The sequence below is a fragment of the Drosophila tropicalis genome, unplaced genomic scaffold, assembly GCF_018151085.1.
Source record: "Drosophila tropicalis isolate 14030-0801.00 unplaced genomic scaffold, ASM1815108v1 contig_463, whole genome shotgun sequence".
NCBI lineage: Eukaryota > Metazoa > Arthropoda > Insecta > Diptera > Drosophilidae > Drosophila > Drosophila tropicalis.
The window spans coordinates 623041-646059 of NW_027172929.1; the positions used below are offsets into that span (position 1 = coordinate 623041).

A 23019-nucleotide genomic window follows, 5' to 3' on the forward strand; every position below is an offset into this window, starting at 1 on the left:
TTTAAAACAGTGTGTCCTTAATAATCTCTAGAGATAGGCATCAGACAGGTTGGGGTTATGTTGGGTAGGCAGGACATTAAATTTCCTCGAAAAGTCTTTTTTCCACTTTTTAAAAGAAGTTCCAGGACATGGCGTTGTTAGTCGACCCGAATGAACAAAGACTTCCATCATGCCAAAGGATTTCCAAATCAATCCTTTGAATTTTTCCAAGTCCCAAATTGAATCAAAAGATCAAAAAACCTGCAGAAAACCACAAAATCCTTGATATCTCCGCTCCCCGCAGGACTATCGCCGTGTCCTTTGCACCAACTATAGTCCTTGATGATTCAAATCTTTTGACATCAGATTCGTCCTGATCCTTCAAAGGACTCGCGAGATATTCGCCATTTTTCGTTAAACAAAAAAGTCCTTTTATCTAAGCTACCCGAAGGACTTTCCAGGATCTGTTAGTGCCAGTCGAAGCAGTTCATTAAGGACTATCATCTGACCAAAGGACATCCTGATCGTCCTTGAAATGGCTGAGTAATAAGGATATTTCTTGTATTTTTGCAATTTTTGGCCATTTTTCTGACTCTCCCCCTTACAAAAATTCGAGCAAAATTTTTGGAAGGATTTTGAAAATCCTTGGATGCAGATCGATAGTCTACATCCTGAAGGCTCTAAAAAAGGATGTCCTGGGGAAATCGATCAATGTCCTGCTGAGATATGGCTTCGAGAAAATTATCCTTTTTTCGTTTTTTTAGCTCTAGAATCTACAAATCCTGCCACAGGACGAAGGGACATGGTTTCCTAGGATGTCCTTGATGACCTCTATCGATTGGCATTAAAAAAAATTGGGGTCATCTAAGGATGCAGGACATGCAATTTTCTGAAAATGTCCTTTTTCTCGGCTACCCGAAGGACAATCCAGGACGTGACGATGCCAATAGATGCGCAATGACAAGGGCTTCCATCATGCCACAGGATATTAAAATTGTCCTTAAAACGACTGAGTTATTAGCACTTTTTTGTTTTTTGGACTTGTAATTTTTCCAAGTCCCAAATTGAATCAAAAGAAGAAAAAACCTGCAGAAAACCACAAAATCCTTGATATCTCCGCTCCCCGCAGGACTATCGCCGTGTCCTTTGCACCAACTATAGTCCTTGATGATTCGAATCTTTTGACATCAGATTCGTCCTGATCCTTCAAAGGACTCGCGTGATATTCGCCATTTTTCGTTAAACAAAAAAGTCCTTTTATCTAAGCTACCCGAAGGACTTTCCAGGATCTGTTAGTGTCAGTCGAAGCAGCTCATTAAGGACTATCATCTGACCAAAGGACATCCTAATCGTCCTTGAAATGGCTGAGTAATAAGGATATTTCTTGTATTTTTGCGATTTTTTGCCATTTTTCTGACTCTCCCCCTTACAAAAATTCGAGCAAAATTTTTGGAAGGATATTAAAAAATCCTTGGATGCAGATCGATAGTCTACATCCTGAAGGCTCTAAAAAAGGATGTCCTGGGGAAATCGATCAATGTCCTGCTGAGATATGGCTTCGAGAAAATTATCCTTTTTTCGTTTTTTAGCTCTAGAATCTACAAATCCTGCCACAGGACGAAGGGACATGGTTTCCTAGGATGTCCTTGATGACCTCTATCGATTGGCATTAAAAAAAATTGGGGTCATCTAAGGATGCAGGACATGCAATTTTCTGAAAATGTCCTTTTTCTCGGCTACCCGAAGGACAATCCAGGACGTGACGATGCCAATAGATGCGCAATGACAAGGGCTTCCATCATGCCACAGGATATTAAAATTGTCCTTAAAACGACTGAGTTATTAGCACTTTTTTGTTTTTTGGACTTGTAATTTTTCCAAGTCCCAAATTGAATCAAAAGAAGAAAAAACCTGCAGAAAACCACAAAATCCTTGATATCTCCGCTCCCCGCAGGACTATCGCCGTGTCCTTTGCACCAACTATAGTCCTTGATGATTCGAATCTTTTGACATCAGATTCGTCCTGATCCTTCAAAGGACTCGCGAGATATTCGCCATTTTTCGTTAAACAAAAAAGTCCTTTTATCTAAGCTACCCGAAGGACTTTCCAGGATCTGTTAGTGTCAGTCGAAGCAGCTCATTAAGGACTATCATCTGACCAAAGGACATCCTAATCGTCCTTGAAATGGCTGAGTAATAAGGATATTTCTTGTATTTTTGCGATTTTTTGCCATTTTTCTGACTCTCCCCCTTACAAAAATTCGAGCAAAATTTTTGGAAGGATATTAAAAATCCTTGGATGCAGATCGATAGTCTACATCCTGAAGGCTCTAAAAAAGGATGTCCTGGGGAAATCGATCAATGTCCTGCTGAGATATGGCTTCGAGAAAATTATCCTTTTTTCGTTTTTTAGCTCTAGAATCTACAAATCCTGCCACAGGACGAAGGGACATGGTTTCCTAGGATGTCCTTGATGACCTCTATCCATTGGCATTAAAAAAACTTGGGGTCATCTAAGGATGCAGGACATGCAATTTTCTGAAAATGTCATTTTTCTCGGCTACCCGAAGGATATTCCAGGACATGGCGATGCCAATAGATGCGCGATGACAAGGACTTTCATCATGCCACAGGATATTAAAATTATCCTTTAAACGACAAAGTAATCAGCACTTTTTTGTTTTATGGAAATTTGATATTTTAATGACGAAATTCGCACTGGAGAAAATATGAAGTACCAGGCCAACAGAATTACTTAGTAGGCAACTGCTTTAAAATTTTTATTAAATGTGTAACGGACTTTTGGGAATTTGAATTTTTAAATTCAACCGCCCGGCGGGATTTTTGAATTTGGCGGGCAGCGAAATTTGATCTTTTAACTACGAAATTCGCACTGGAGAAAATATGAAGTACCAGGCCAACAGAATTACTTAGTAGGCAACTGCTTTAAAATTTTTATTAAATGTGTGGCGGACTTTTGGGCATTTGAATTTTTAAATTAAACCGCCAAACGGATTTTTTGAATTTGGCGGACAGCGAAATTTGATCTTTTAACTACGAAATTCGCACTGGAGAAAATATGAAGTACCAGGCCAACAGAATTACTTAGTAGGCAACTGCTTTAAAATTTTTATTAAATGTGTAACGGACTTTTGGGCATTTGAATTTTTAAATTTAGCCGCCAAACGGATTTTTTGAATTTGGCGGGCAGCGAAATTTGATCTTTTAACGACGAAAATCGCACTGGAGAAAATTTGAAGTACCAGGCCAACAGAATTACTTAGTAGGCAACTGCTTTAAAATTTTTATTAAATGTGTAACGGACTTTTGGGAATTTGAATTTTTAAATTCAACCGCCCGGCGGGATTTTTGAATTTGGCGGGCAGCGAAATTTGATCTTTTAACTACGAAATTCGCACTGGAGAAAATATGAAGTACCAGGCCAACAGAATTACTTAGTAGGCAACTGCTTTAAAATTTTTATTAAATGTGTAACGGACTTTTGGGAATTTGAATTTTTAAATTCAACCGCCCGGCGGGATTTTTGAATTTGGCGGGCAGCGAAATTTGATCTTTTAACTACGAAATTCGCACTGGAGAAAATATGAAGTACCAGGCCAACAGAATTACTTAGTAGGCAACTGCTTTAAAATTTTTATTAAATGTGTGGCGGACTTTTGGGCATTTGAATTTTTAAATTAAACCGCCAAACGGATTTTTTGAATTTGGCGGACAGCGAAATTTGATCTTTTAACTACGAAATTCGCACTGGAGAAAATATGAAGTACCAGGCCAACAGAATTACTTAGTAGGCAACTGCTTTAAAATTTTTATTAAATGTGTAACGGACTTTTGGGCATTTGAATTTTTAAATTCAACCGCCCGGCGGGATTTTTTGAATTTGGCGGGCAGCGAAATTTGATCTTTTAATGACGAAATTCGCACTGGAGAAAATATGAAGTACCAGGCCAACAGAATTACTTAGTAGGCAACTGCTTTAAAATTTTTATTAAATGTGTAACGGACTTTTCGGCATTTGAATTTTTGAGTTCAACCGCCAAAACGGATTTTTGAATTTGGCGGGCAGCGAAATTTGATCTTTTAACTACGAAATTCGCACTGGAGAAAATATGAAGTACCAGGCCAACAGAATTACTTAGTAGGCAACTGCTTTAAAATTTTTATTAAATGTGTAACGGACTTTTCGGCATTTGAATTTTTTGAGTTCAACCGCCAAAACGGATTTTTTGAATTTGGCGGGCAGCGAAATTTGATCTTTTAACTACGAAATTCGCACTGGAGAAAATATGAAGTACCAGGCCAACAGAATTACTTAGTAGGCGACTGGCTTAAAATTTTTTAAAATTTGGACAAAATCCGTGATATCTCGGGTCCCTGCAGGACTATAGATATGTCTTTTGCACCAACTATAGTCCTTGATGGTTCGCATTTTTGACACCATTTTAGTCCTGATCCTTAAAAAGGACTCACGAGATATTTACCATTTTTTCTGAAACAGAAAAGTTCTTTTACCTCAGCTGCCCGAAGGACATTCCAGGATCTGTTAGTGTTAGTCAAAGCAGGTCATCAAGGACAAATATCTGCCCAAAGGACATCCTGATCGTCCTTGATGTGGCTGAATAAAAAGGACTTTTTTTGATTTTTTGCGATTGTTTGCCATTTTTCTGACTATCCCCCTTACAAAAATTCGAATGAATGGAGTTTGATAGTCCTGATCCTGGAGGCTCCAGAATGTCCTGGTGAAATCGATCAATGTCCTGCCGAGATATAACGAGGGAGACAATTATCCTTTTTTCAATTTTTAGTTCTAAAATACGTAAATCTTGCCGCAGGACGAAAAGACTTAGTGTCCAAGAATGTCTTTGATGATCTCTATCGATTGGCATCAAAAACATTTGGAGTTGTAATTTTTTCCCAGTCCTAAATAACGATAACTTGTTGAAAACTATCAGCTCCTCGGCAGGACTATCGAGATGTCTTAAAGCTAAAAATTGCGGTGCGACTATTAGTCAAAAGAAAAAAAACTTCCCTCAGTAAGTTTTCACAGATTCAATTTATTAGGACGATGTGATGGTTTTGCAAGTTTTGCTTACACTTTAATGTATCTTTGGGTTTGGTCGTACATGTTGGCATAATCCCTTTGAATTCCACAATTTGTTTTAAAGTCAAACACACGTAAATTATGATCGGTGGCCACAAACATGTAGCGACTATCACAGGCTAGACTATAAACTGGCGATCGGCTATTATGCTGGCGCGTTCGGCCGGGAAAGTAAAGCTGCACATATTTGGACATACGAATATCGTAAAGATTTACACGGGCATGACGATTGGTGCCACAGAGCACGCCGTACAATCCATCATATTCCAGACAATAGAAGGATGAGTCAAACGGATCCTCATAAATGGCAACATCTCTATCTATACGACGATCAAATAGCCGAAATGTCGTATCAAAGTTGGCAGTGAATAGAATGTTGTCGTCCTTGATTTTCAGATCGTATATGGAAATGGTATTCGAATTGAATACAACTTCTTCGCCGCTAAAATAAAAAAAGATATGTATTATAAATTAGTTTACAAATGACAGTGATTAAATCAAATGATCTACCTTTCTATATGTATGGCACGCAGAGCTCTTCTTTCTTTGTCCGTGTACAGTCCACCATAGAGCCATTGGCCATCTGAGCTGAGTTTAAGGGATTTGAATGAATGTTGTGGCAACTGAATGACCAAATCGAAATGGGTCAAGCCAAACTCCTGCGATCGATGCCACACTTTGCAGCATTTGTCTGTGCTAGTTGTATAAAGGTCATTGACAAAATCCACACAATACAAATATTCGCTAGCCTGATGCATTTTCTGTTCCGTGATGCCTTCATCGGGATCCCAGACAAAACATGTGCCACACACTCGACCCGCAAATAGAGTGGCATCCTTCTTAACAAAGTCTGAAATGTCACTGTTGGTGGGTGCTCGGATTTCCTCTTCGTAACGCCGCTGGAGACCATCGGTGCTCGATCTACGATAACGTCTCAAATATCTTGTATGTGTTATATATAAGTTATCTCGTTCCAGGCACAATTTAGTCGGAAACATTTGTGCATGATGATAGTAGGGGCGTTCCTGATAAATTCCGCTCACCCAATTCTTTGACACTTTCAATCTCTCCCAGTAGGTCAATTGTGTTTTGTTTCTGTTGCAAAAAAAAAAAAAAAATAATAATAATCATTTACTTCAATTCAAGTGTCATTTCGTTCTTAGCCGGGACTAACCTCTCCTCTATGCTAGGTGAATTCCGATGGCCACACATTACCAGATCCTGCGTCAAGCCATAGAAAATGTGTCTCTCTATAATCCCGCATAGAAAAACATTAGCCCGGCACAGAGCAACCAATTCCCGTTCCGAGCAATATTGAAATATCTTCAAGAGGCAATCTGCATTCAAGTCCGTAAGCTTTAACATAATGCTAGAACATCTGTCCTCCCGGTCCGTTGCCGTTAGATGAAGGTCTTCTTGTCGTCGTCAGATACAATTGTAATTAATATCCTGGTTGTGAGTTTGTTTGCTACGTATGAAAATTTTACATTTTTTAACTTTCAATAGATTATGTCTTTCATTTGTTTACAAATTTACTCATTTTCTTCGATTTTCCGTCCCTGTAAAAAACAAAAACAAACGTGCGAGAATTCGCCCTGACTTAGAAGCAGCGACAATTCGCCGCATTGCGGCGACTTTGCTTCTCTTTTTTGAAAAAATTCGCTCAGCAAGCTTCCTTAATGAGTAGAGTTACCAGATCGACCAAATCATGAGGCTTTAACGCAAAATCAAAATTCAAATGTGACATATGTACTTGGAATTTATAATTGTAAAATTTTAAGGAAAATTTGCAACTTTTACGTTACAATTTACTTTAGATTTTAGAACAACTACTTTGGATGTTCTAAACTCAAAAACCTGCAGATTATTTTAATTCTTAACTTTCACAAACACGGATTAATCATTGTATTTGGTTTTAAAATTACGTCAGCTCATTCCAAATTTTCCTACAACAATTTTTCCTTTCATTTTTCTGTTATCTGTTGTCTATGTATGTATATAATTTTGCGTATATCATCCAGTTATGCCTTATCTGTAGCAATGTTACACGTTCATTAATTTTTACTATATCTCGTAAAATACATATTCACAATCGTCATAATCGGCATGACAACTAGCTCAACTTAACCTGGTAATCAATCTGTCTTTAATGATAATTTGTTTAATATGGTATAAACGAACGTTCAATTTTGCTCCCCCACATATTGACATTAGTTTCGACATTAAACAGATTATTAATAATTGTGACAACTAGAATTCAAAATAGCTGAGTAATGATCTCCATATTGATAAGAAATTGCAGGCTAAAATGACTTGATTCCACTTGACTATCTACTTTTAGGCAAATATTTGAACGAGGGCTAAAACACAAGTATCAAAAAAAAAAAAAAAAAAAAAAACATTTCAAAGCAAAGTGCCAAAACTAACCTGTGTTACGCCTTTAGCAACGTCAGCAGATATAACTAAAAATAAATCGAAAATGATCGGGAAATGCACATTTCTCGAATACAGTGTACATACATACATATGTATATTTATTTTTCCCTCTTTGAGTACAAAGTTATTTGGCGCACTGGTTTTTATTTTTTGCAATTAGTGAGGGGGAAAACTCTGGCGAAAGAATTGCGCTAAATACCTGAAATAAAATAGAGTTTGACTCTCTAAAAAATATACTAAAAAGAATGTATTCACCGCCGCATTGGAATCTGTGACACAGGGTGATATCGGTGCTTAGAATTTGGACAAACGTTTCTTGAATTGCTCAAAAAATACAAAAATGACATACAATTACTTAGAATCTAACACATGTTTTAAGGGAAAGTAGCTGACATAGATAGTTCCAGTCTAGCATTTTAGACTTTTTCTGTTACACTTTCCCCAAAAATCTGGTAATTCTATTCCAGTTCAAACGTTTAAAAAGTGAATCTGTTGTTCTTTTTGTCAAAGTAGACAACTTGTTTTTTATTTTATTATAATGTTTGCCTATTTGTTGTACTTAAGTTTATTAAAAACATTTTAGTTTAATTCTTTTACTTTGCAATATTAGAAACACTTTATTTTATGTTTTTGTTTACCTATTTGTTTTTTATTTGGCAAAATTTATAAAATAAATTCAACAACGCATTTTATTATTATTAGACAAGAGAGAGAGAGAGGAAGGGAGGGGGAGATAAAAGGGGAGAGTCTAGTCATTTCCGTTTTTTTGTCAGTCATCTTTTTAAAAACGTATTCGATGAATTTCTAAATACATACATAATCATTTAACAACAAACTGACGCCCTGTGATTTCCCATTGCGTCATGCATTTTAGCTATGTATTGTTGTTATTTCCTTTTCTGTTTTTTGTTGATAAAACTGTTTACAATATTCAAGAAGTTCTAGAATTTAGTACCTGTATCTAGAATAACAGTTCATGCGTGGCACTTGTCACGACCATAGAGAAGAACTTCGCTCTCTCGCTCACCACGAAAACAAAAGCAACAAAAAAAAAACACCTATCTGAAATACACCTGTATGTATACCTACCTGTCCCCGTCACAATGTCTGTCAGCAGTTTTATTTCGCCGCTTTTTACGCAGTAACCTCGTGCAATTCTCATTCTCTCGTAGCAATTTCATAATCTGATGTATAAAATATCAAAGAAGTTAAATTCGGCTATGCCGAAGTTTATATACCCTTGCAGTCCTTGACAATAATAATTTCACATGTTCAAAATTTGTTTTCTGCAACTCAATTCATTAATATACAAACAAAACAATTTTACTCTTCATACTATGTACAATTTGTTCTTCTTCTTCCCTCATTCCCTAAGCAAAGCAACGCACGCATACACATACAGTTTATGTAGCGTTGCGTCTGTGTGTGTATGCATGTGCTCTGTTGATTTGATGATGACGTAGTAGGCAGCAAGCAGAGCTGCCGGCAGCGATTGAACCGATTTATATAGACTGTAACTTGTGTTCTATTTATCCGATCAGGGTCAAATTTTGGGATCTGAGATTTTATATCAAATTCTATTATATTGGTAAATTTCATGGGGATACTCCAATTTTTGCAAAAATTTTTGTTCCAGAGCTATATGATATAGTAGTCCGATCCCAAAGATTTTCATACTTTATCTCACCCGGGTAAAAAAAAAGCTCCCAAAAAAAATTTCATCCCGATAGCTCTTAAGATGGCTGAGTAAAACGCGTACGCACCGACGGACAGACGGACAGACGGACATGGCTATATCGACTTAGCTTCTCATGCTGATCAAGAATATATATACTTTATGGGGTCGGAAACGTCTCCTTCTGTGCGTTACAAACATCTGACCAATTTTATAATACCCTCTGCAAGGGTATAAAAAAACCGCTCATACGACCCACCGAACCAATACATACGCATACACAAACAACTTTGTCACGTCGCCACTAGTTAGTTAGTCGTACATATTAGCAAAAGGCACCCTATGGTTCGAAAAGTCAAAAAATTCTATAATCGTGGAACGTAAGAGATTGGGTAAACTTCAATACCCAGAAGGACATTTCAAATTTTCCCCACAAACGCCCGATATTGGCCTCAAAGGGCCTATATATCAATATATACCATTATTTGTTTTTAAGCCTAACGCAAAAGTTATAAACTTTAAGACTTTCGCCTTAAATTTATGTTTATCCAAATTGAAATCATTTGATTTATTTGCCAGGGTATACACAATTCGTATTAAAATTGTAATAGTCTTCGGTTCCTATTTTTTGTTTTCGTCTTTTTGTGTTTGGTTTTTTGCACATGTGTGTGTGTGTGTGTGTGTGTGTGTAGTTTTTAAATTGTTGTTATCTCAGAATAATATTAGGTTTTTGAAGGCATAAAATGAATTGAGAAGGTAAAGCCAACCACCTACCATATGAAGGCCACGTACACCTCAAATATTGAACTTTGTATAAATATACATATGTACATATATGTACGAGAGTTATATTGGCCGGATCAATGTTTGTATGTATGAGTAGAGTATAAAGTGTATACTTAATCATAAATGGTATAACAAATGTATGAGATGGTATGTGGCATTTCAAGGATTTCTTTTCTGGTTATCGAGAAAAACGAGCCCCTAAACTATTTGTGTCTTAGTTATTTCTCAACTCTATAGAAATTCACTCAAAGTGAATGTATCCGCTTTGTAAGGGCATAAGGAGCGAGTTATTTATGATAGCATCATTTCATATAGACAAACCTATAAAGAATATTAATTGGCATACACGAAATGAGGTCTTATGACAACGATTTAAGTACACATCTACCTGATGCATTTAAAATATACATGTGTATGTACATCTATTCTATATGAGGTTATTAAGTAGACATGATAATGAGTCTAGAACTTGTTAAATTAGCAATTTAATGCTTGGAAATTCACAAATATTTTTCCAAAATGAACATGTTTTGATCATAAGCTATTAGTTTATACATCAATTTGGAAATATTTATGACATATTTTGGGGATTTTTGTATATTTTGTAAGTTTTCTCAAGAACAGAACAAATATTGGTTTCAATCAATTTTCAAAAAGTTCATTCAAACATCAAATTTGACTTATAATTTTCGTCAGTCAATCCATTTACAATGTGACATTGAAAGGAGACTGTGTGTCACCTCTTGCCGATAAGGCTTATCTAAACGAAATGAACAGAAAAAAGAACCACATCAAAAAATCATTCGTTCAGTTCGATTGGTATATATGTAAGTTCATTAAGGGTATTCGTTTTCAGACCCGAAAAAAAAACTCAATTCAATTTTAATTCAATTTTTTCAAGTGAGATCAAAATTTTAATGTAAATTAATTTTTTTTTGTTTTACAATTTTCAATTTTCTTTTTTTTTTTTACATTATTTTCTGGTTTCAGTTATTTTTTTTCAACTTTTTTCATCACTTTTTCTTAAACAAAAAAAAAAATTCTTTTTTAAATAATAAATAACAATTTGCAATTTCATATTTTTGTTTTTGATCGTTTTCATAGGATCAACAAACTTTACAAGGAGCAAAAAAAAATTAAAAAAAAAAAAAATTATGTGCATTGTACATAAGTTGCTTTTATATATATATATGTATATATATATATATATTAGGTATATATGTATGTATAGGAAGAATCAGTTGCAGTGGCGGGTTTTAATATAACATCTACATAGAGTATATATATATATATAAGTAAGAAGAACGAGGAGTTGATTTTTTTTTGTTTTGTTTTAGGGATTGGGTTTAAAGTTAAACTGAATCTTAAACTCATTTAAAAAAAAATTAAAAAATTGGAAGGCAGTGAGTTTTTGAGTGAGTGACTGACTGACTGACAGTGGAGAACGTGAAGAGCGTGAGCGAGGCTTCAAAGTCTTTTTTGTATAGTTTTTAGGTGGATGAATGTGTGCACGTGTGTGTGTGTGAGTGTCGATGTGTCTGTGTGTTGCCGTATGGAGAGCTATCAGCGTCGACGCCTGGCGTGGGTTTAACCCATTAGCCGTAGGAAATCATCTGCAGGAGCAACTGCCAGAGAATCGAATCGATGGATGGAATGGTAAGCCAACCCATTCCCAGCCGGTCCGCAGATGTAGTTCACGCGCCAGCGTGTCCGAGAGAGCGTATCCCGATTGACTTAATGCTATTGCCAGACAATTGTCAGCCCATATCCACATCGACAACATCAACCACTGTTTGCTGCGGCTGCGTCGTGGGTTGGATCTGCTGCTGGTGGCTCATTTGCAATGTGGTGCGAGTATAGTCCAATGGTTCCACACCAATATCCTCATACTCATCCTGATGATGCTTATCTCCATTAAGTGAACACAATCGTCTGCCGCTTTCATCGCTTCCATCCAAACAGGACTCATCGCTCTCCTCCATATCCTCATCATCCTCGTCTTCATCCCAATCATCGGCCACTTCCACATTAACAGGCAGGTACATATGAAATGGTCGCTGCTCCCTTAGCCATGGCGTCAGAAAGATATGTGTCGCTGTCATCCGTTCCGTGTAATCCTTCCGCAGCAGTGACAACAACAACCAACGTACCGATTTGGAGAGCGTTGGCGGTATCTGAACATTGCCGTGCCTTATGACCGTAATCAGATTGCAATTGGCCTTCTCATAGAATGGATATTGGCCAACAAGCATGGTATAAAGTATCACACCCAGAGACCACATATCCGCCGGTTTACCCTGATATGTTGGCTGCGGGCAAAGTAATTCCGGTGCCGTGTACAGTGGACAGCCGATCTTATCGCTAAGCGTATCATCTTCGCCATCCAGGATCATCGATCCCTCCAATGATTCATATTGCAGTTTAGTTCTGTAATCACAAAGAAGATAAGGATAATTAGTTAGTGTCTTGAGTTCTTAACTGGTTTCTCCCATCCTCTTAAGAATATTGTGGAATTCCCAGGTACATAAACACATTTGTGGTATAATTTAGTATTTGATGAAATGTATTTGAGAAATCTTTACTTATAAACCATTTGCTATTGATATTTGATTTTCATATGGTTTTATCCCATCATTAACAAACATAATGTGCAATCTGTCTGCATGTTGCACAACCTTGATTTTTTTTTTTTTTTTTTATTATTGTTTTTTGGTAAATCGATCAAACATTGCGTTGGCGTAGTAAGAGATATGCGAGCGAGAGAGAGAGAGAGAGGAAGATTGTGTATGAGTGTGAGTGAGAGGGAGTGAGTGATTTTGAGTGACGAAAGCTTAGCTCACGACGATGCGACCCCAAGCCAAACATACACCCAAGACAAGAGAGCGGCAGCAACAGCAGCGGCGGCGGCCATCATTGACATTGGCCCACATTCGAGTGCGCAAAAAATAGGCTAACACACACACACACACAGAGACAGAGATACAGACACAATGAAACAATGACAAGCGCCTAAGTCAGGCTAAGCTCAGCTGTACACAAAGTGACGTAGTGCGCGGTGCGGCGAGCAACAACTTGTTGCAGTAACAACAAACCCAAAAAAAGCAACAACTACTACGAAAAAAAAAACCTCGAACTGACCCTGAGCAAAAAGCTATGCTCTCCACCCTCCTCCTCTCCACAACTTGGCATCAAACAAATTACAGAAGCTCCAACAGCGAAAGATAGTGAGAGAAAAAGAGAAACAAATAGACAGAGCGTGTGTTTAAGTGAGTTACAACGTCGGCGACCTCGCCTCATAGTCTCTCTGCGAGAGACGACACCGAGAGAGAGCACAACAACAATAAGATGGAGAGTGGGGAGCCGGAGAACATGAACACAATAAAGAGGAAAAGGCACCTCAAAAGTTACACGTGCAATGGTGGAACGAATTGAACACACAATGAAAATAAGGAAATTATAGTACGTAATATATATGCATACTTACATATACATATGTATGTAAGTATGTATACATATATGTATGTACACGTAAATACTAAAAATTATGTGTATATGTAGTCATGTGTTAATTTACATACATGCATACCAACAAAAAAATACAGAAGATCAGAGTCAGGGCCATTGAACATTTTGACCTTAAAATCGAATTTTGTGTGTGCGTTTAAAAATATATGTATAGATATGCATACATAATATAAATATACAAATACATATTAATGAATCGTATGTATGTACATACATACATACATATGTGAAACAAAACGTATATTTAAATGGGATTATTGTGTTTTGTACACATAAGCAATATAATTTTGATTACAAAAGGAAATATTGTAAGAGATACATACAGAAGTACATATGTAGGTATGTATTTATGTATGCATGAACATTCTTTGCCCAAAACGTTTGTTAATTTCGAATAAAAATCACAAGGTTCTTGTAAAAACAGGAGGCGGATAAAATGATTGTTAAAGGTTGTTAATCAATCTATCATAAGTTAAAACAAGTACTTCGACTCGTACTCAAAATGATTTTTCTATAAGAATTCGTAGTACCAGATAGATTTTCTAAGAGACAACATACATACTTATATTGACGCAACAAGTGCAAAAATGAAACATATGCGGAACTGTATTCATTTTTCTGTTTATAAACTGTTACAGGTAAAATCTTACACACACACACACACACACAGAGACACAGCTGTCTCAGCACTCGCCTTCATGTGTGTATGTATAAATATGCCAAACTGCAGTCTGCTTTGGTTTTTTTCTTTTTACAAATGATGTGCAAATCGTAAGAAAAAAAAAAAAAAAAAAAACATTTCACAGTACGAAAAACAATAAAAAGCGGAAAACGTCAATGCAATAAATTTGCAAATTGCATTGGCAATGGAAACGCAAAACTCACACGTAGATGCATACACAGACACACAAATATATACATATACATACATAAGCAAGTATGTATGCATGTACGTATACAAAAGCAAAGACCAGCGAAAATGTTGAAAAATTCAACAAATATTGCGTTATACGAAATTTACAAACATTCAGAGAGTCATTCCGCCCCTGAGATAACAGATACAACCAAACAGTAACAGAGAGGGTGAGACCGAGAGACGTAAAGAGAGAAACTGAGTGAGAGGGGATGCTACAGTTCTTGAAGTATTGCGAAATGTTCGTCGTTCAATTATATTTAAAAGGTGCTAAATATGGTGGTTGGTGTACCCATTGTTATGACCTGCCACTGTATGGAAACGAAAGAGAAGGAAAAAAATACGACAACAAATTGAGCACAAAAGTTGAAGCGTTGGCGTCGGCGTCGTCAGCGTCATACGCAATTTCTGTAGTTTTTGAAATTGATCAATATATGTACACTGCAGGGCCCAATAAATAGGCAAGGTTTTAAATTGGCCTAACAATTTCGTGCCGCCACTGTGGCACATTGGCCCTTGTGCCTCCGATATGCTTATTTCTATGTACATATGTATTTGTGTGTGTGTGTAATTGTTTTTGGCCTATTGGTGATTTGATTGCAACACTTGTTAAATGTTCAATGTTACCCACAACAACGACGACGACTGACGATGACGACGCCGACGGAGACGGAGACCGTCGTCAGCCACAAGCAACCAACACATGGGCCAATAACAAGAGCAACAATTGTGGCACTACCAACACATATACACACACAAACAAACACAGAGATACAGCCACGGGTATGAAAAAAGCTCTCGCATTGCTCATAACGAGTTTTTTTTTATCCAATTGCAAAACAATCTTAACATATGCAGGTTGAGCGTGTGTGTGTGATTTTGTGTGTATATATGTGCTTGGTGGCGCTTACATTTTGAAGGTGTTCCTCTCTGAGGACAGACGGCAAACCTGTTCTGAACCAAGAAAAACAGAAATACAGAATTATTGGTAACACACACTCACACACCCAGAAAAACAGTTAAAATATTGTGAACCACTTTTACACCGGTTCAGGAAAGATTTCAAATGAACCACTTATGAATGCTGAACCGGTTCCCTTCCCTTAAAACATGGGCTTTTCCATCCCGTCTACTTTCCTAATCTATTATCCCATATATGTACAAATAAATGTTAATATGTATACACAATGTATATTTTTGCTTACCTTGCTTCATCGATGAAATAAAAGCGCTTTAACTTGAGATCCCTGAGAATAATCCCATTGCGATGACACACCTGAACAGTTTGGCAAATCTGATGAAATATTGCCCGAGCCTCTGCCTCACAGAGACGCTTCTGATGCCGAATGTAGGTGTGAAGGTTCTCATAGACACCCATTTGGACACCAACAGAGTCTTTGCACTGCTGGGCCTGGGCAATAATGATGTAGGTACGATCCTTGGAAAGTGGAACTATGTCATGCACGGCCCGGATTAAGGTATGATTGTACAGGGTGCTGCGGCACAGAGTCTCCTCCTGCTGCAACTGGTAGTAGGCACGCTGGACCTTGTGCAGTGGTTCGTTGATGATCTTGCAGAGGAACTGCTCACCACTGAAAACATCCACACACTTCAGATTCGAGGAGGTGAGATCGATGAGATGGCGATACGAGGCGGGTGTTTTTGGCCGCTGCAGCGGCCGAGATGTGACTAGGTTGGGCACTGATTAGGTAACGGTTCTTGATCACTTTGACGGCTGCTTCAATGTTGTTGTTGATGCTGCTGTTGTTGTTGTTGCTATTGACACTGGAACTACTGTTCCCGCTGCCGCCAGTACTGCTAATATCCTCAGCCGAGATGCCCAGGGCAAGGAGTTCACAGGCTCCGCCAGGTGTCAATAGTTTCTCTCGTATGGTTTGCAGCATTTTTGCATTGGGAGGAAAATCCTTTTTGGGGGTCACGAAAGATTCCGCTGATGAGCCATTGCTGGCGGAGGAAGAGGAGGAGGAAGACGTGGTGGGGCTGCTGCTGCCACTGCTGCTGGTAACGGGCGGCACTGGCGACGCTGGCAGGAAGTAGTTGTTGACTATTTTATTGACCACCACTGTAGCGGTGCGACTGCTTCCGCTGCCACCATTACCCCTTACGCCGCTGTTATCCATAATGTTTTGATCCTCCTTTCCTTTGCTTTAATTTCCTTTCGGTTCCTTATTGTTTGTCACTCTTTTTGCTTTGCTTCTTATCACAGTCACTGCTTGACTTTTTGCCTTTGCTTTTGCTTCGTTTGCTCTCCCCACGATATTCGTTACTGTGTTTTCTGTCTTAACTCACGACTGACATTTTACCGTTTTTTATTTATTCTGACATTTAACGTTTCGTAAATTATTCTATATATTTGTATGTATGTGTGCGTGTGTGTGTGTGTGTATGCACCGAAAAAAAACAATGTATATTTTCTCGCTTTTTCTCAACACGATTTTAAAACAAATCGAAAAAAAAATCACCGACACGACACCCGATGGACACGACAGTTGAAAACGATTTGAAAAAAAAATGCTCGTATTCGCTTGAGTAAAATGAATGTTCGGTCGACCAAAATGAATTCGCTCAGCCAAAATGAATTCGCTCAGCCGAAATCAATTCGCTCGACTCGATATTCGCTTTAAACTTCCACGAAACACACGAAGCCGCCACGAACAAACACCGAATGAATGAGCAAACCGGAGAGAGGGAGAGAGCGCGTGAGTGTTATAAAGGGTATCCAAAAGCATAACAACTTTGAATTGCAATATGTAACGCAAGTGTGTATTTACAAGACTGGTGAAATAAAATGCAATTGTTCTGTTTTTAGTCAACTTTGGAAATTACCTTAGGAATTAGTCATTACTTTTTAGCTTTCTGATATCTAAACTCTATTTGATTAAAATAAATAGGAAATAACTTTTAAGGAACTGGTGCTTGCTTTGTGGGAATGGGTTACAGGAAAGGGTATAGAATCTGCGACATGATACATACAAGAGTACAATACATATTTTTGACAGTGAAATTGAAAAGTATTTGAATGCCAAAACACAACTCTTCTAAATCAACCCCAACCCCTATATTAAATGACTGTACACACACTCACACACACAAACACAGAGAGATGCCTATACATACATGGACATGCCATTAGTCCTTGAAGAGTTTGTAATATTAAAACCTGCATAAAATATCAAAAATTGACAATTATAATGAGGCGAATCTGTATTTCACATATATGCACATACATATATATGTACATATACATATGTACATATATCCATACATATGTATATGTATGTATGTATGTATGTACATACGTGTATGTAATTATTTTTATGATTTTCCCTTTTTGCAGCTGTCGGGGCTGTATAAGGAGCAGCCATAAAGGATCATTGCTCTACGCAGGAATTACGACGTCCCGTCTATAGCGATGACGACAACAGAGAAGAGGAAGACGACAGCAGGCAGCGGTAGACGTTAAGGTAGTCAGAGAGAAAGAGCATCTTTCAGATGCAGGAATAAAGCAGGTAGGAAACACCACCACCACCACCACCGCACATTTTATTTGCAGGTAGATATGCACATACATACATATAGAAATACATATCCATACATACATACATATGTATGTTTATGTATGTATGTGTGTATGTATTTCTATTTCTCAACCCCTAATAATATCACCGGGTACTGTACCAGTTGCAGTTGCAGCTGTTGCAAGGTGATTTCCAAGTATTTCATTTCTTTCCTCCTTATTGTTGTTGTAGTTTTTGTTGTTTTTGGAATTCATTGCATTGCTTTTCAGGTTGTTGTTGCTGTTGTCGTTTTTGTTTTTGGCGTCTGTTTTCATTTTGTGGGCCTCAACAGCAACAGATTTGATTTCAAACCAAATGTAACGCTTTATTTTTTAAACTTTTAACGGCTTTTTGTGTTTCCGTTTGTCCTTCGAATTACGAAAGCTACATACATGGAAGAATAAATAATGATTTTTTGCCTCCCTCTCTCTCTTTTTAGCTGGAATATCTACACTGTGTCATTGGAGATGTGATCGGAGAGTTGATGGATTTTACAAAATAAATAATTACATTACATTGTTGATAAACTAATATTTACTTAAACTCCTATTTAGGCTTGTTCTCGTTTTCCTTTCCGAATAAATTTAATTACTTTTTTTTTTGCTACCAAACAGTTTCTCATAAATATTGCAATTTCAACAGATTGCAAATTAAACCGAACTTTTCAAGTTAGAAACCTTCACTTTTTCTATGACTTTGATCCTATTTATATTTTGTAGATATTGTGAAATTAAAAATACATACATACATATACAAATTGAAATATCACGTTAAAATTATTAGAGTAACTCTAAATTGTGAGTGTTCAACTAGTATTTATTATATTTTGTTCGAGAAAGAAACTTTGTTCATATTCTATACGTACATATGTATGTATGTATATAAATATATGTATGTCTATATCAGTCACTTGTGATTGTGAAATAAATGTAGGTCCACGTATACATATGTACATATATATAATGAAATTTCCTTTGTTTTCAATTTTGTTATTATATTTTTTCATTAAGTATGTCTCTCTGAAAATCATTAATGCTTTCAATGATGACGACAAAGGTCACTTTCAAAGATTATCATAAAATGAATTGCATTTTGTCAAGTAACAATTTATTTACACCACACTGTGAAATTGCAATTGGGAACCACTGTACAAAGGAGTCACGCCATGCGCGCTAAAAACCTTTTCAAAAGCGGACGTTAAGTTTTAAATTCAAATTTGAAATTATCGGGCCGTTAAACTTGAAACGTTTTTATCGCATTCTGTTTTGTTTGTGTTTTCGTTCTGTGTGAAAGCTGTGTGCTGTTCGGCGGGCGGGAGTGGAACAAGTTTTTGACTTTAAAATTGTGATGAAATTTTGCCTTTTTTGTGTTGTTGTTGCTAAGCTCATAAACGTACTATGAAGTAGTTTTTTTTTTCTTCTCTTTTCTGTGTTTTTGGTTTGCCTCGCTCACTGTGGCAAAAAAAGGTGATCGGATGATGAAGAAGAAGAATCGCATGCGTCATCGTGTGGCTGCGTCATCAATTGCGAGAACTTTTGCGATGACGATACTTTAAAGTGGTCTCCAACCCTCCCTCTCCGCCCACTCCACTGGCTATTCCACATCCCTTTCAGCGCCTTCGGCTTAATCACTGAAACTCTCTGGCATGACATTCCAGGCCAGAGACCCGAGAAACAGACATTCATATGAATGTATGTATGTATATGGAACTGACAGACTGATATATTGTTTGTTGTATGTACATACATATGTATATACGTACATACATACATACATATGTGCATGCCAGTTGAAAGTTTCAGTTTTGCACGAAATCTTTAACTGACTGATTGAATGAAAGGTGAAATTCAAGGCGTGCTTGCTCTGAACCGTGAAGAAACGGAGACGTATGAGATTCACGTGAATGGACTAGAGTCACACGATGATGCATGATTCTGATTTTAAATAGTTTCGTTGTAATGCAATATAGTGAAATATCATCTTCAAATAAAATCTACTTTATCATTAAGATAGGCTAAATCATCATAATGTGCTTTTTATCTGCATTCAAGGGGAATTTTCACTCATAGAAACAAGTAATAAATTAAAAAAAAAGTAAAAACTTTTACCCGAACTTTGATTACATTTTGGTTCTAATTGTTGTTATCCTTGTATTAATTTTGAATTACTCTTCTGAAGTTGTTGGAATTATATCTGTATATCAGTTTCTCCAATGGAGTTTTAGTTTTCATGGTCAGCTTACTGACTACTCACTTTACATCCAAAAACTGACTCAGTCTGTTCAGTTCAATGCCCTGGCATCTTTTCCCCCAAATCGAGGCAGCACACACACACACACACACACACACAAGAGAGAGAGAGAAAAAGAAAGTTTTGTTTTATGTTTGTTAAGCTTAACTTAACTTTGTTTATCATTACAGTTATAGTTCAACATTTAAGATCTATAAACTGTGAAAATCTCACCCTCCCCCATTTCACTCTCCCTCTTCCTCCCTCTGTGGCATGCTATCAGTCTCGCTTTCCGAGTGTATTTGTGAGTGTTTGTCTCTTTCCCTACCTCCATCCGCCCCGAGTAGAGTACAAGTTATGTGGTCAATGCACCTGATCTGATGCGCTTACACGCTTACAATAGCGTGACACTTTCTCCATCGACCAACAAACAGATCAGCTAACCAGTTGTATTTACTCACGAATATATTTCCGTTACGGAATGTTCATTGTATGTACAATATGTCGGGGTACCTGGGCACCCATCATTCATTCAATCGTCACAGTCAGTGAAATTATTATTCAAAAGTCCAAAATAATCATTGAAATTGTAACGTATTTGTCATGTCTGTCTAGTCATCGAAGGGTGTAGAACTACAAATGGTTTTCTATTCAGTAATTTTCCCAACATTTCTAACTATGTAGTTCAAATAGCTATCAGATAAATACATTTTCATTACTTACTAATATTTGCTGTTAGTAAGTATATTTTCTAGTTTAAGGTGAATTCTTAACGCCTAAAACGAAAACCTTTCTACAAGGTGTAGTAAACCTGTAGCTAGAGAAAACTGTATTTCCTCCAGGTAATAATCGCGTGTTACTTAATCCGTACTATAAGATCCTCTTAACCGAACCTCTAGGCATTTCTAAACAGTAGTTAATCACTTATGGAGATTTGCTATAATCGCTTGTTAGTGTTTTCTAATCATAAAGAACGTAGAAAGAATTCTATGAGCTTATCCTAATTACCTCTAAACGAAGGGTTTCGCCCATTTTTCATTGCCATCTAATGTCATGCATTAAATCTCTCTACAGTTGAAGATACATAACTTTAAATACATAGCAAATCTTGTATTCTAAAGCAGCGAATGTTCTAATTTTATAAATGACAGAAGACAGAAACCTACAAATAGAATATGTACTATGATTTTTTTATTTTTATACTATAATATTTTACTTTTCATGGGCATACAATTCAAAATGACAATAAAAGTCTCTGCTTATAATTATGCCAAAGATATTGATAAGATTTGAAGCAAACAAACTAATCACAATCAATCTAATGAAACTAATCCTACACTGCACTTAATTCTGTATCTTTATGAAATCTGTTCTTAAATTAACTATATAAGTAAATATTTGTTAAACATCAGCGAAAGCTTTGATTTCTTTCATGGTCTTGAAACTTCCATTGTTTGCATTCATAATAATGATAATGTTAATGAAAATGATGATGATGATGATGATGTTGATGTGTTTTATTGTGTTTTGGTTTGGTTTGCTTGCTTCGAAGAAAGTGAGAGTGAGAGTTTTCTTTATGGCTTTTTATGACTGGATTTTGTTTTTCTGTTTACTTCGTTTGTGTCTTTTGGGGCCTTCTATGGCATTTCGTAATAGTGCACTGAACCCTATGAAAGTGTCCGGACAGAGGCTCATAAGCTTAGTTATTACAAAATCTTAAATCTTTGCCCTTCTCACTCTTGATTCTCACAATCAGACAATTCGTTATAATACATATTAGTATTTCTAAGATTTGGCAATCAAAAAGCTACAAACTTCAAATCAAAGTCAAATATTCCATTCCGTGGCCTGATCCCGTCGCCATCCCCCCTTTTGCTGCCATCCATTGATGTAATTTGGTTTCATGGCCGTCAAGAAGCTGCAGTCAAAACAATTTGAGAGCAGCGCAGAGTAGCTGGCTTTTGGCGCTGCTTCAGCATTGTACCAAAAACCTACAAAAAATACAAAAAATTGTTTATAAAAACTAAAGAAAAAAAAAAAAAAAACAACTGAAAAGGTTGAACGAAACGTACAGACAGACAGACATACCTACACATAGATACAATGAAACCAATTTGCCGAATGGCTTACACAGCTCATTGCCAAGCGCCCTCGCATCGGCCGGAGCAAAAGCTAAAGCCAAAGCCAAAGCTAAATCGAAATGTACATACATACATATATACACCACCACCACCACCACCACCACCATCAACAACAACAACAACACAATATTGTGTTGGAGTCGTGTGGAGCTAGCTCTAAACGTAAGGTCATCTCAATTTCATTATACGATGAAAAAAAAAACAACAAAAACAAACAAACAAAATTGAGAAAAACAAGAAATAAGAAAACAGAAACAAAAAAATGGAGTAAGACTTAAAAAGTTAGTTTAACTAGTTGTAGGTTTTAATTTTGAAAACCGAAAAAACCAACTTTTAACTCATTCTGATTAGGATTTGACAGGTGTTCAGTCCCGCTCCCAAATGTTGCCCTACTTAACTAAACTCCTCTCCATAGACCTTTGATCTATATATGACTTTGTTTGTGTTTATCTCGAAAGGTATTTCAAATTGTTTGGTCAGAATTTAGATTCAATAAATAAAGACAGTGAGTGGATCTTGAGTTTGAGTGTGGGAAATGATTTTTTTTTTTTCTTTTTTTGTCCAGCTCTCTAATCAGTTGGGTAAATTACAACATATGAGACAAAGAAGAAGGAGGAGTGGGAGGATGCTTGACA

At 36.9% G+C, this 23019-nt stretch overlaps 2 protein-coding genes across 3 annotated transcripts; both read right to left on the reverse strand.

Moving 5' to 3' along the window:
- Window positions 1-5034: 5034 nt before the first annotated feature.
- On the reverse strand, window positions 5035-6669 carry LOC137574805 (F-box/WD repeat-containing protein 4). Of its 2 annotated transcripts, XM_068287230.1 has the most exons (4): window positions 6638-6656; window positions 6276-6569; window positions 5612-6196; window positions 5035-5543 (listed from the first exon to the last, which is right to left on the reverse strand). In XM_068287230.1, the coding sequence occupies exons 2-4, from the start codon at window positions 6464-6466 to the stop codon at window positions 5090-5092; spliced, it is 1230 nt and encodes a 409-aa protein (XP_068143331.1). In that variant the 5' UTR covers window positions 6467-6569; window positions 6638-6656; the 3' UTR covers window positions 5035-5089. The 2 variants fall into 2 exon arrangements, with proteins under 2 accessions (XP_068143331.1, XP_068143330.1); XM_068287229.1 differs by having other exon boundaries at window positions 6276-6669.
- Window positions 6670-11212: 4543 nt separating this feature from the next.
- trbl (tribbles) lies at window positions 11213-16966 on the reverse strand. The gene is given in 3 exon segments (XM_068287213.1): window positions 11213-12425; window positions 15642-16099; window positions 16101-16966. Coding segments are annotated over 3 exon segments (1605 nt in total). The 5' UTR covers window positions 16578-16966; the 3' UTR covers window positions 11213-11755.
- Window positions 16967-23019: the final 6053 nt, after the last annotated feature.

Excerpts from the sequence above, each read along its gene's own strand:
- LOC137574805 (XM_068287229.1), bottom strand. The coding sequence starts at position 6,466 with ATGTTAAAGCTTACGGACTTGAATGCAGATTGCCTCTTGAAGATATTT. Across the intron at positions 6,197-6,275 it reads TCACCTAGCATAGAGGAGAG|AAACAAAACACAATTGACCT; the intron begins GTTAGTCCCGGC and ends TTTTTGCAACAG. Across the intron at positions 5,544-5,611 it reads CGTGCCATACATATAGAAAG|CGGCGAAGAAGTTGTATTCA; the intron begins GTAGATCATTTG and ends TTTTTATTTTAG.